The sequence below is a fragment of the Panthera tigris genome, chromosome B1, assembly GCF_018350195.1.
Source record: "Panthera tigris isolate Pti1 chromosome B1, P.tigris_Pti1_mat1.1, whole genome shotgun sequence".
In the NCBI taxonomy this organism is placed as follows: Eukaryota; Metazoa; Chordata; class Mammalia; order Carnivora; family Felidae; genus Panthera; species Panthera tigris.
Window position 1 is genome coordinate 193,097,403 of NC_056663.1, and position 12,797 is coordinate 193,110,199.

Consider the following 12,797-nt stretch of genomic DNA (forward strand, 5'->3'; position numbering starts at 1 on the left):
TTCACAAGGTCTAGCTTTACACTGGCCTTTTTTCAACCTTTGTTCCCCAACCTCCCTATCATCTGTTTTCAACAGAGCTTTAGTTGAAATAGAAGAGCCAAGTCATTCTAATGATATAATTATGTATTTTTTAAGTAAGACTGTGTCTATTCTTCCTTCTTTCTACTTCTCTCTCTTTGTCCACCCTCTGATTTAAAAATAGCTGTATGAAGGATATTTTCACCTTCCATGTCTACTCCCACAGTCACGGGTGTGCTAAGTACTGGGACTTGAAAACAATGTTTGTCCAACAGAAGGAGAACAAACTTTAATGAAAGTTTATTTATCCTGTTTCTAACTCTGGTGAAGTTCACTGTGTAAACTTTCTAGTTAGAATAAATTAAGTTAGTGTGATCACCATATTTACAGAGTCACAAGTATATTCATTCCTTAGTTAACATAAGCACAAGTGCTATACTAAGTAACAAGTTCTACGCACTTTGCAATCATCATCTCATTTAATTCTCATAATAATCCTTGAGATTGTTATTCCCATTTCATAGATGGGAAATGAAGGCTCACAGAAGTTTCTAAACAAAGTCATACCAAAAACTAGAAAGACAATATTCAAACTCAGGATGATCTCCAAAATCTGTGATCAATGAATTAAATCATACTGTCACAAATACATTGCAATAATTGCTTTGACAGCTAGAATTTATATGCCAGAGATCAGAAATAGGCACATTCCAAACTCCTAATTCTGCTTTCTGTACAGCAAACGCTGTAGCTTTATCTTTATACCTATAAAATATTTAACTTCTATGTATATGCAAGGTATAGAGAACCATGTACTCAATTATATTTATTTATAAAAGTCAACTGGAAACATAAAATGTTTGTATACAACTTACCATTTAACATCAACAGATTATCAGTTCCTGGATGTGGATAGCTCAGTCGACCTTTAAAAAGACAGGAAAGGGAAGTTTTAAGATTATGGAGCTATTTGAAAGGCAAAAAAAAAAAAAAAAAAAAAAAAAAAAGGAAAATGAATAAGGAGGAAATTACTGAAGACAGTATATTTCTTAAAAAAAAGCTAATGTTTAACTTGAAGCATATTAACCTAAATCATCTTTTGAGATTTGAAACCAAAACATAAAACAGTTAACCTTAGTTCCCAGATCATATGAGGACAATGTGATTTCAGAGCAATGCCTAGAGAATAAGGCCTATTTGTTTTTTGAAATGTAAGAACAATATAGGTATCCTAGTCCTTCACACTTAATATAGGATATAAAAATGTTTACATATTTTCAAAACTGTTTATAATTCTCTTCACAGCTTTCTTTTTCAAAAAATAAAACCTGAAGGAATTTATTATATTCCTAACTAAAAAACCACCTAAATATTAAAATAAAAAATGAGTAGCAAAAACTCATCACAACTTGCCATTTAATTCAACAGTTTTATATATAGCTGTATGTAAATAAGGAAGTTTGATAAAAACATCTTAAACATATTATTATAAATCATATTCCAAGTTTAACCTGTTCAAAGTTTACAACTGATATAATAAAAATATAAAAAATGAAAATACTAAGGTTTAAGAGCATAGTAGCCTCCTATTTCCTTTGAGTCATTCCTCATACGAGAGCTCTGCACTTGATACATGCGGAAAGGATGACAGGACCGTAGACCACTGTGGCAAAGAAAAAAGGTACGCAGGGACACACTGTGGTTTATTCAGCATTTCTACATCGTAACACTTGTTTGACTAAATGCCAACATTAAGGATGATCGTTGTTTAGAGTCCATTAAAATACAGGACTTTCCTCTAATGCCTGAATCTCTGATAGACTATTAGAAAGGTTCATTAAAATCCACTGAAAGTTACTAGAATGAAATGTCTGTGCGATGGCACGTCAGCAGTTTTCAGTGCAGCCCCTTTGCAGATCCTGTGATGGTGCAGGATGCACAGCCGCCAGAAGAGTGACCAGGAACTCTCCGCATGAATCTGACATGATTAGTAAGAAGTATAGATTAATTGTGTCTAGCTTTACCACCTCAGCAAGCACCCTACACACTCTGAGGTCCTGTATTATGCCCACACATCCCATACAAAACAGAGGCTTTTGTTTTAATTATGAAACTAAGAACTTGATCACCTGCCAGTGGGGGAGATAATTCAATTTTAACATTAAAATATACATATTAGACATATAGTTATAGATATACACGTACACCTATGCATATACACACACTTCATCTGGGCTCTAATTTAACCGTAGCAGATTCTGTTTTTAGGCTCAACAGGTGAAACAAATGTTACTGTCCTTCAAAAGACAATGCACTCTTATTTACTTCTGCATTTCACATGACACCAGCTAAACTAATAAAGCAGCCATACTCTAAAAACACACAATAAGTCTATTGTTGTTAATATTTTAGTACGGAGTGAGAAATAAAGACAGTATGTACAAAAGGTACCGAATACAGAGTTAGAAAGCAGAACTTTCCTAAACTGGATTTCAATATCACGGAGAATTACTTTGCCTCAAGTATCGTAGCTTACTTTGGAAATATGCCTATTTCTAAACATCTTGTTGCACATGACCAAATTTAGAGAATAATTTAAGGCCATGAAAAAATGCTGTTATTTCTGACTTGAGATGAAAATCACAACCCCTACAAAAGTGGTAACCCGTACTGCTATTCACTGTAACAAGCTCATTGTCTTGTATACCTACAAGTGTATAGGATGCAGAATATACAAATAAGAATGAGTCTCTGTTTATGATGTAGTATGAAAGACAGAAACAACTTCAATAAAGCCTGCCAAGTGTTAAAAGAATTATGTATAGCACGCTGTATGAAGAACACAAGGAATATTTAACCAAGGTCATAGATTCAGGGAAGACCTCCTACAAAAGTAAACTGCACAAAGCTTTAAGCCTGGTTCCACTTCAAAAGACACTCAACTTTGAATTGCCATGTAATTATCTTGTAACAGGTTGATTGTTCGCTTTACTTATCCCAAGACACAAGTATATTTTCATTGCTAATAGTCTTTTGACTTCTTGGCTCTGAATGGACTTAAAAGGCACACCTTACACAACAACTTCAAAAGATAGATACCTATTTGCAGAATGTGTATTTGTATACATGTTCTAAAATACAGTACTCCAAACAGGAAAATCTCTCAATATAATTAGCCAAACACACCAAAATGAAATAAACAAATCAGACTTCTTTTTAAATTATATGGTCCCTTTTCCTCAATCACAGCAAAATATCAATACATCTTTACAAGTTAAATTTATAATTTACTTTTACCTGGGATACCATTAAAATTACTTCCACTAAGAACATGCCAATTTATAGTAATAGCTAAAACTTGACGGCTCGCTCCATGCCAAGAGCTTTTCTAAGTTCTTTTCAACCAATCGTTTAATCCTACGATGATGTCTGATTTAGGTACTACTATCTTCTCCTCTGAAGATAAAGACCCTGTGCAAGGTTAAAAAACTTGCTCAAGGTTACACCACTGGCAGATATGATCCTAGACAGCATGGCTCCATACTCTTAATCACTATCTTGTAATGACTTCCTAGTTGATAAAATATAGAGAAAGATAGGTATGGTTGAATTCCTATGCTAAATCCATTACAAAATTCATGGGATGATTATGAAGTATGTATTAGGTAACTTATACGTTAACACAGAAAAAACACACATTGGTATAAAATCGGTTCCTCCCTATTGTGTAAAAAGCCCAGTGGCGCAGAGATTGCTAGCTGCACACTGACACCTATACCTGTCATTAACGGGAACCCCAAATCCTAGATAAGCACAGAAGTGCCCAGAGTTACTCCCTTGTAGCTAACGTGTGCCCACGTGAGTAAGATCTGGCCAATGGGATGTAAAACAAAATTGTTATGTGCAGTTTCTGGGAAGTATCCTGGAAGGGAAGATCTTCTCTTTCCTTTACCTTCTTCCTGCTTGCTGGGATGCAGATGAGATGGCTAAACTGAATCAGCCATATTAGCTTGAGGCCGAAGCTGGGTGGTAAGGACAGCAGAACAAAAAGACAGGCGCCTAGATCCATGAACAACACTACCCTACTTCTAGGTGTGGTATTCTTTTGGAAGAGGAAAATACTTCTGTCTTGTTTAAGCTGCTCTGTGTTTTCTGTTGTCCCAGAAGAACCTAACCTTACAAATAAAGCCCTCTAGTACAAATTTGTGCAAACTGAATTTTAGGGAACCAGGTTATAATTTATTATTGTGAAAATATGATAAAGCATAATAATTTCATTATAGTTTTAATACGTCTACAATTAATGTGTATCTACTGCCTCTTGGCACTTCTTTTACATTAAGATACTATGAAATTTAAAATAAATAACTTTCAAAAATATGTATTTATTCTTAGCTATCAGTGAATAATTAGAGGACCTACAGTATCTTTAAACTTATCTTACTAGTCTTTTGTCATTTTAATTATCTGTATAACACGTATAAACAAGGCAATACATGTTGGCCATTTTAGATGTATATTCAAGCAGCCAAAACACAGAAGTATGACAACTGCCTACAATTCATCACATATAGGCAAATCACCAATTACTAAAATTTGAAACAATGCTGTATTTAAAGACATGCAGTAAACTAAGCCAGCATTAAAAACGATTTCATATACATTTAAGTTCTTTCACCAAACTACCTACTTAGTCTCAATAAAATGCACTTAAAAATAGAGATGATAAAAAATGACATGTCACTTCTCAGATTTAAACATACTTTTAAAATTACAGAAATGTGAATTAGAAAGGATAAAATGCAGCAGTTTCCCAACATCTCTTAATGTTTGTGTAGCCTTAAGCTGAAAGTCCCAAAATAACCTCTAGCAACCCATTTGCTGAAGCATCGTATTTCCCTTCCCAGATATCACACTCGCTTGGTTTCCTCTCACTAGCTATTCCTTAAATACTCTCTGCTGTGTCTTCCTCCTCAGCTTTGCAAAATGCTGAAGCCCCAGTGTTCAGTCCTGGGACTTCTCTTTCCACGCGGCCTCCCTAGGTGATACCATCTACTACCCAAGCTCCATGCATCATCTCTGAGCAGATGACTCCCACATTTGTATCTCTAACCGCAACCTCTATACCTCAACCCCATACTTCCCCAGATTAGCACAGAGCACCGTCTTCCTTCCATATGGATGCTCATCCCCAAACCCTGGGTTGCCTCCACACCTCACTGTGTGTAATCTGTGTACAAATCTGCCAACAAATCCTCACTGCTCAATTTATAAACACAGACCTAGATCTGATTGCTCTTCACGGGCTCCTTCTTGGTTTCCCCGGCCCAAGCCATCTCCATCTCTTCACAGACTACTAGAATAACCTGACAGTCTAGTCTCCATTCGGCAGCCTGAGAGATCCTTTTCAAGCCTCAATCAGCTCAGGTTTCTCTATTACTCAAGACCCTCCCAGGCTTAGAATAAATATCTGGCCTCTCATCCCCTACCATTCTAACCACGTTGGCCTCTTTGCTGTTCCTCAAACATGCCAGGCATACTGCCATTTCAGGATCTGTAGATTTCCTCTTCTATTTAAAATGCATTTGCCCAGATATGACCAAAGCCTATACCTCTCACTTCATTCAGGTGTTTAAATGATGCCATCAGAGACCATCCTAAAATAGCAGTTTCTTTCTCTATCCCCTTGATACTGTATTTTTTTTCTTCATAGCATTGACTCTTATTATCTCCACCCTTCATTAAAACAGAAGACTCATGAGGGCAGGACTCTTGTCTTTTTTATTCTCTACTGTATCTCTACCATCTAAAACAGAGCCTAGTAGAGGTGCCTGGGTGGCTAGTTGGTTAAGTGTCTGACTTCGGCTCAGGTCATGATCTTGTGGTTTGTGAGTTCAAGCCCTTGTTGGGCTCTGTGTTGACAGCTCAGAGCCTGGAGCCTGCTTCGGATTCTGTGTCTCCCTCTCTCTCTGCCCCTCCCCTGCTTGTTCTCTCTCTCTCTCTCGTTAAAAATAAACATTAAAAATTAAATAAATGAATAAATAAAACAGAACCTAGTACATAACAGGCCCTTAAGTATTTGCTAAATCGATGAACGAAATTGTCTCATTCTATTATATGACCCATGAGCTTAATGGAAAGCACAGTACTAAACACGTATTTGTATGTGGGACATTCTCTCAGTAAACGTAAAAATTGCAGAGTAAGTTTTTATCAGTTCATTTCTACGCCTCTTAAAATGGTGAGAGGGAGGAAGACAAGTCTTGCTTTTTTTGCTCTCTGTCAAGATGAATTTTTTCCTTTCTCCACAAATATTCTTTTTTTTTTAAAGAATACATCCAAAATATGATCTCCAAAGCCCCAATATTCACAGTTGATGATGCCAACCCATTCCTCATTAGTGATGATTAAAATTACTAAAGAACAATGTTACACATTCTGCCAACGACTTTCAACAGAAAAAAAAAAAATTTAACCACATATTAGAATCATAAGGAGATTGGGTTACAATTATTATTAAACCAAATACTAAGAGAGGCAGTATGCTAAAGTGGTTAAAAACACAAACTCCAGAGTTCTACCACTTCCTAGCATTGCCACTTGGACAATTATTGTTAGTAAGCCACAACAGTCACCCGAATGGAAGATAAAATATCTACATCTTAGGTGTGAGAATCATGTTTAAGTTAATACATGTAAAGTCCTCAGAGCAGTGTTTGACATGCATCAAGTGCTTAATGCATGATATGTACCATACGTTTTATATTGTGTGTGTGTGTTTCTTATACACACGAACATATTGTACAAATGAAAAGATTCTTCTTATATGCTTTAAATACAAAGCATTGCTCCCACTGGTTTGGTAGACTCTCCTCATATTTTATCATTGTCTATGCTTTACCTTTATTTCCAAATCTAATTAGAAAAAAAAAAAATGGTTCGTAGGAAGTCTGGTAAAATCCACTTAGAATGTGGTCATTACCAACCTTGAATAACTCCAATCTCTGCTCAGATCCAAGGGGCAGGACAGTCATTCCTGACCTCACTCCCAAATCTCAATGCAAGCCTCATAAAAGCCTAAGAATAAGATCATACAAATGCAGAAAAGACCCTTAGATCCAAAGTACCAGATCCCAAGAGAGCAACAGAATCATTCCTTAATAAAAACCATCGATCTGAGTTTCCACGAAAATTAATCTAGTTAACTCACTCTTAAAGCAGGGCCCCATCATAAATTTTCTTCACTGAATAATGATTTACAACTTTTAAAACTTTTATCTAATTAATATTAGAAAATAAACTAAGAAACATCATGGAATATAGAATATCAAAAAGTTTGTTTCAAGTAAAGTATAACCACAAAAAGAAAGACAACAGCAACAGAGGCTAAACTTAAGTCATTAATCATCATAATGTGTCATCATAAAGTTATTCCAATAAAACTGGTACTAATTAAGATCCATTAAATTAACATTAAAATCAGGTTGGACTAATGGATGCAAAACTTTAACCTATAATAGTTGTATAAATGAAAATAATATTAAGAATAACAAATGGGCAATCAAGCATTGCCAGCAGCAGTGTTAAATGGCATAAAACCTAAAATTAAGTCAGCAATATATACCTAGAATCTCAAAAATATATATATTAAGCCTATTCTATGGAAATAAACACAAAAAGCTCACTGATTTTCATTTAAGAATTTGAAATACCTAAATTTCCAACTGTAGGGAAATGGTTATGTAAACTATTTTATATACATGTAAGTAATTTTTAAAAGTTTTAAGTAGATATTGACAAAAAATAGGACTCCTTGTAGAAAAATGTTCAATCGTTCAACCAATAATTTATTGAGCCCTTTCTATTTGTTTGGAACTATAATAAATGTTGACTCAAGACAGAGCAAAAACAGAGGTGCTCACTGCTCCCATGACACAGTGTCGTGTGAAAGATACATTAAAAAAGAAAACAAGCTACTGAATCAAAAATAAATGAGCAAGGCACTCCATTTAAAAGGAATAGAATTCTTTAACAATCTTTAATAAAGTAAGCTACTACTGACTAAGCATGTTGGGGGGCTTCACCAAAAAGATAAATAGACTAGGGATTACAGAGACTTCCAACCGAACATGGACGACTGAATGCCTGTGTCCATCTTTGCTGCTTTCTGAAACCCCTAAAAATGGCGTCATGGAAGTTTTAAAGAGGCATAACCCCATCAGGACAAATGAAATGAGACAGGATCACAGAAGAACTATGTCACCAAAATTTTGGAAGCTGTGAACAGGAATGGTTGAGTGGTTAACTGCCTGTGTAGACCAGAAATCACTGAAATCTCTGACACCTATACTGGTGCGTGCCTGGGAAGACTATCCAGAAACAAGCCATTTACCACAATAGACACCTGGAGAGCTTCCAGAATAAGAAGCTCTAGTTATCACTATGAGTAGATGTGGGGTGGAACTGAACACGGGAAAGTCGAGGACTGCTTTTTAGTTTTTAAAAGAATCAGAGAGACACACAGCCCTCTCTCTGGCTTTTCTAAGAAGGCGAGAAGTCAGGCCTCTAGCTCCCAGACAGAAGAATGGACGACATACATCCGGTGTTCATTTCCCAGACTGAAAGAAAAGACCTAGAAACAGACATTGTGGGAGTTCCACCTGGTTGGCTTATAGCAATGCTCACTGGTTTGTCAATCCCAACTACATACACAGAGCTTCCAATCACCATTTTTGTGTCTCATCTTTAAAAATGAACAGACATCAAAGGTCTGTAAGATATGTGATGAACACCTCCAGCATGAATGAAAGAACAAAACCAAACAAACAGAAAAGAGGAACGTAGAAGTATAAACATTGCAAGGAAATGGAAAAATAATCCACAAACACTACAATATAGTGTTTAAAGATAAGCACACCAGAAAAACAGTATCAAGGAAGAAAAGGAAAGTTCAATGACTTTTTTAAAGAGGGTCCTAAAAGTTCTTCAGAGAAAAATTTTGAAATAGAAAAATCAATAAAAGGGTTGAAGAGTAACAACTGAGGGAATGTCTCCCAAAGCAAAACAAAAGATAAAGCAATGGAAAACAGGCAAGTAGATGAGTATAGGAGGTTAACTATTTGAAGAACAGGATTTCCAGAAAGAAAAATATTAAAAATAGAAGGGAAGAAATGATCAAAATGCCAAAAATGTCCAAGAATTGAAAGAAATGCATCTCCAAATTAAAAAGGCCCAATGGATGTGCAGTGAAGGAAATAAACAAAGAAATGGAAGGAAGGAAAAAAGGAAGGAAGGAAGGAAGGAAGGAAGGAAGGAAGGAAGGGAGAGAAAGACAGGGCTCCCCCATGCATACACATAAGAAGATCCATATTTCGTTATTATGAAATTTCAGAACCGCAGGCACGAAAATATCCTAAAAGCTTCCAGAAAGAAAGACAAAAATTTTAAAAACACAAAACAAGGCAATCGATCATACAAATTAACAGGTATCATGATGGTAATACACTTATGGTAACCTTGAGAGGTAAAAGACAATGAAGCATGCTTTCAGTGTTCGCAATTACAAACATGTAATTCCACACCAGCCTATCATCTTACATAGTAGAAGAAACACGTTTTCATACATATGAGATCTAAAATATATGTCCCACCTGAAGGAAGGTACTATAAAACAGGCCCAATAAAACAAAGGTATAGACCACTAAGAAAAGGGTATAGAGATCAGGACAAGGATCCCACAGGAAAAGGAACTCTCAGCATTCTAGAAGTCCCACAGTGACAGTTATGAAAGGCTGCAGAAGGATGCCTTCAACAGCAGGAAAAAAAAAAAAAAATCAATCTGAGATTATTTGATGTTTTTAGAGGTATTGAAGGAAGCTTCAGGGTTCTATTGATAAATTTGGGGATGAATCAGTGACAAGTACTTAGATAACAAAGCAATCAAACCAAAAGAGACAATGATTAATTTTAAGAAAAAGAAGAAAAAAGTTACATTACAGTACAAAACAGATGAGGTTCACCCATGAGTATCTGCATTTTCATGGCAAAACACCTCTTGATTTAATGTTTATTTATTTTTGAGAGACAGAGAGAGACAGCATGAGCGGGGGAGGGGCAGAGAGAGAGAGGGAGACATAGAACACGAAGCAGGCTCCAAGCTGTCAGCATAGAGCCCAACGCGGGGCTACAACTCGCGAGCCGTGAGATCACGACCTGAGCCGAAGTTGGGTGCTTAACCAACTGAGCAACCCAGGCGCCCCAATACGCTTCCTGATTTAAACAAAAATGATCCTATAATCATTTGGAGAGGACAGAGCAGGGTAAGTGTTGGGGGATGGGCAAGTCAAAGTTCACAGTCAACAGATAATACCAAAAATGTAGGAAATTTAGAAGCCTCAGCGTATTATTAACAAACGATTACATGAAGAATCCATTAAAAAAAACATTGAAAGTTAGCTACCTACCTCTAAGGAATGGGGATCTGAAGCAAAGAGAAAAGAATGAGATAAGACTTCTATTTTTTGTTATAGAAGCCTTATGGCACTATTTGACTTTTTAACTCGGGTACATATCAAACCAGGTTTGAGGGAAGATAAAAGAGTTGACTACTGCAAATATTTTAAGCTTATATGTAAATAGACAAAGATTAGAAAAAATTATACACCAACATATCAAGCATGGTTGGTTATTTTAGTTTGTGGAAATAACTGATGATTGAAAAATTCTTCCAGATTTCCCAAATTTTCTTTAATGAACACATACTATTTTTTTTTTTTTGTAATAAGAAAATAAACATTTAAAAAAGGATAAAGTCCTATACTCTACAGGGAAATCCTTCATTAGAGACTCTCCGATACCCTTCAAATACTAAAAGCAACTAAAATTCATAGGCCTAATTATCCCAAGTACCCACTTTTACCGTGACAAATTCTATATGAAAAATGTTGTATTTCTTGACTTTCAACCTAAAAATAAGAGTTATAAGCCCATAATTAAAGTCTTAATGAAGATTTGTGGTGAAAACAGGCTTTTAGTAAACCCATATAAGCTCTGAATAAATAAATGTGATTTTAAGAAAATTCACTGTGGTTTCTGAATGGTTTTAGTTTTTAAAGAAGAAAAACTGCATATTGTTGTAATTCAAATTGCTTAAACAGCCAAAATTGCCTGAAGAAATAACAATTTGTTTTCAAATTTAATAATATTGTTGCTAATTACTTATTGTTGCAACTACCTGAAAAGAAATATAAATAAATAAAACTTAAAAAATCTCTATTCATGATACTATACTTCACGTAAATTTTCTAAAACAAGAACTTTTACAACCACATTTTCACAACTTCCTCTTTAATCTGCAGACATTGTCACAGAAAACAAAAGTTAAAATCTTGAAAATTGTACTTTTCTTGAGATGAATTCAATTCTGAGTAGTTTGAAGGGTAAAGTATTAAGGTATGAGGCATATTACAAGGATCAACAGCAAGCATCTCTTAACGTCAAAATAATGAAATGTGCACGGCTTCGATATAAATATGATTTTTTTCAAAGTTAATGATTTTTTTTCTTATTTATCAAGGCCTGTGGTCTGTAGGAAAAAATAAAAACAAATGAAATCCAGGGGAAAGTACGCACAAATTTCACTCCTTTTTAAAAAGAAATATTTTTGGGATGCTGGGGTGGCTCACTCGGTTGAGTGTCTGACTCCTGGGTGGGTTCGAGCCCTGCATCGGGCTTTGCGCTGACAGTGTGGAGCCTGCTTGGGATCCTCTCTCTCCCTCCCTCTCTGCCCCTCCCCACTTGTGTGTCCTCTCTTTCCCTCAAAATAAATAAACATTAAAGAAAAAAAAAAAGGAAACATGTTCTTTAAAGATTGAAAGCATATATACAGCAATCCCTCCTTGATGATCTTTTTTTTGAAGACATGTTATTATACGTGATTTGCACTTTCTGGAACTCCTGAAAAGTTTACTCCAGGAAACACAAGTGGGCCGAAGACAAGTAAAATCTGTTCTGAAGGATGCCTTCCACTCTCTGCCAGAGAAATCAGTGAAGGCAGTGTACCAGGAGCTTAAGAGAATCAACAGAACTGCTCGGGCATATAGATGATTGGTATTAGTTTTACTCTGCACTTTGCTGTGTTTTAATAATGTCATTAAAATGTTTACAACTTCCAATAGATCTCTTTCATCTTGTTCCCCTGTTCCAGAGTGTCTCCAAGTGTGCTCTCTGCACAGGCCGCAGGGCACAATCTCTGGGACTGGGCTCCTGAAACCCGCCTGATACACATGCTCTCAGAGTTTGAGAATCTCTGCCCAGCTCAACACTTCTTAGGTTCAAAAATGTAAATTCTCACACCAGAGACTTTCGGAAATTTATACAAGGTATTTTCTGACTTAGTACTACAAATTTACATTACGGCCAGCTGAAGAGAACCAGAGGGAAAAGAAGAGTAGAAGAAAAGAGGCAAGAATTGATTCGGTACTACCACAACCATTTAGCACCTTACACAGAAGCAATTCCTTATCTTCTCAGTGAAACAGCACAGATTCTACTTCGGGAGTCTTGGAAAATAGGAGCTTAGCAGTCAAGTGATAAAAATGATGCTAGACGCGAAAATACATAGTAAATAAAGTTCTGAAGGCATCCACTTTCAAACATGTGTTGCCATAAAATGCTACTCTAAATCCTTTTTCCTGACTCCTTTAAGTTGTTTAGGGAACACTGGTAAAGTCATTGTGAATTGCTAAAGCGGATACTTCCAAGAACTGTAATATTAAACT

The 12,797-nt window shown here is 35.9% G+C and overlaps 1 protein-coding gene across 8 annotated transcripts in view; it reads right to left on the reverse strand.

The window, feature by feature from the left end:
* CPEB2 (cytoplasmic polyadenylation element binding protein 2) overlaps positions 1–12,797 on the reverse strand; it is a 68,795-nt gene that overhangs the window by 36,347 nt on the left and 19,651 nt on the right. For all 8 annotated transcript variants that reach the window (XR_006217076.1, XM_042984913.1, XM_042984914.1 and 5 more), the window contains one exon: positions 894–944. Coding sequence is in view for 7 of the 8 variants with exons in the window: in XM_042984913.1 (XP_042840847.1) it covers positions 894–944 (51 nt within the window). In the remaining variant the exon portion in view is untranslated. The remainder of the gene's footprint in view (positions 1–893; positions 945–12,797) is intronic.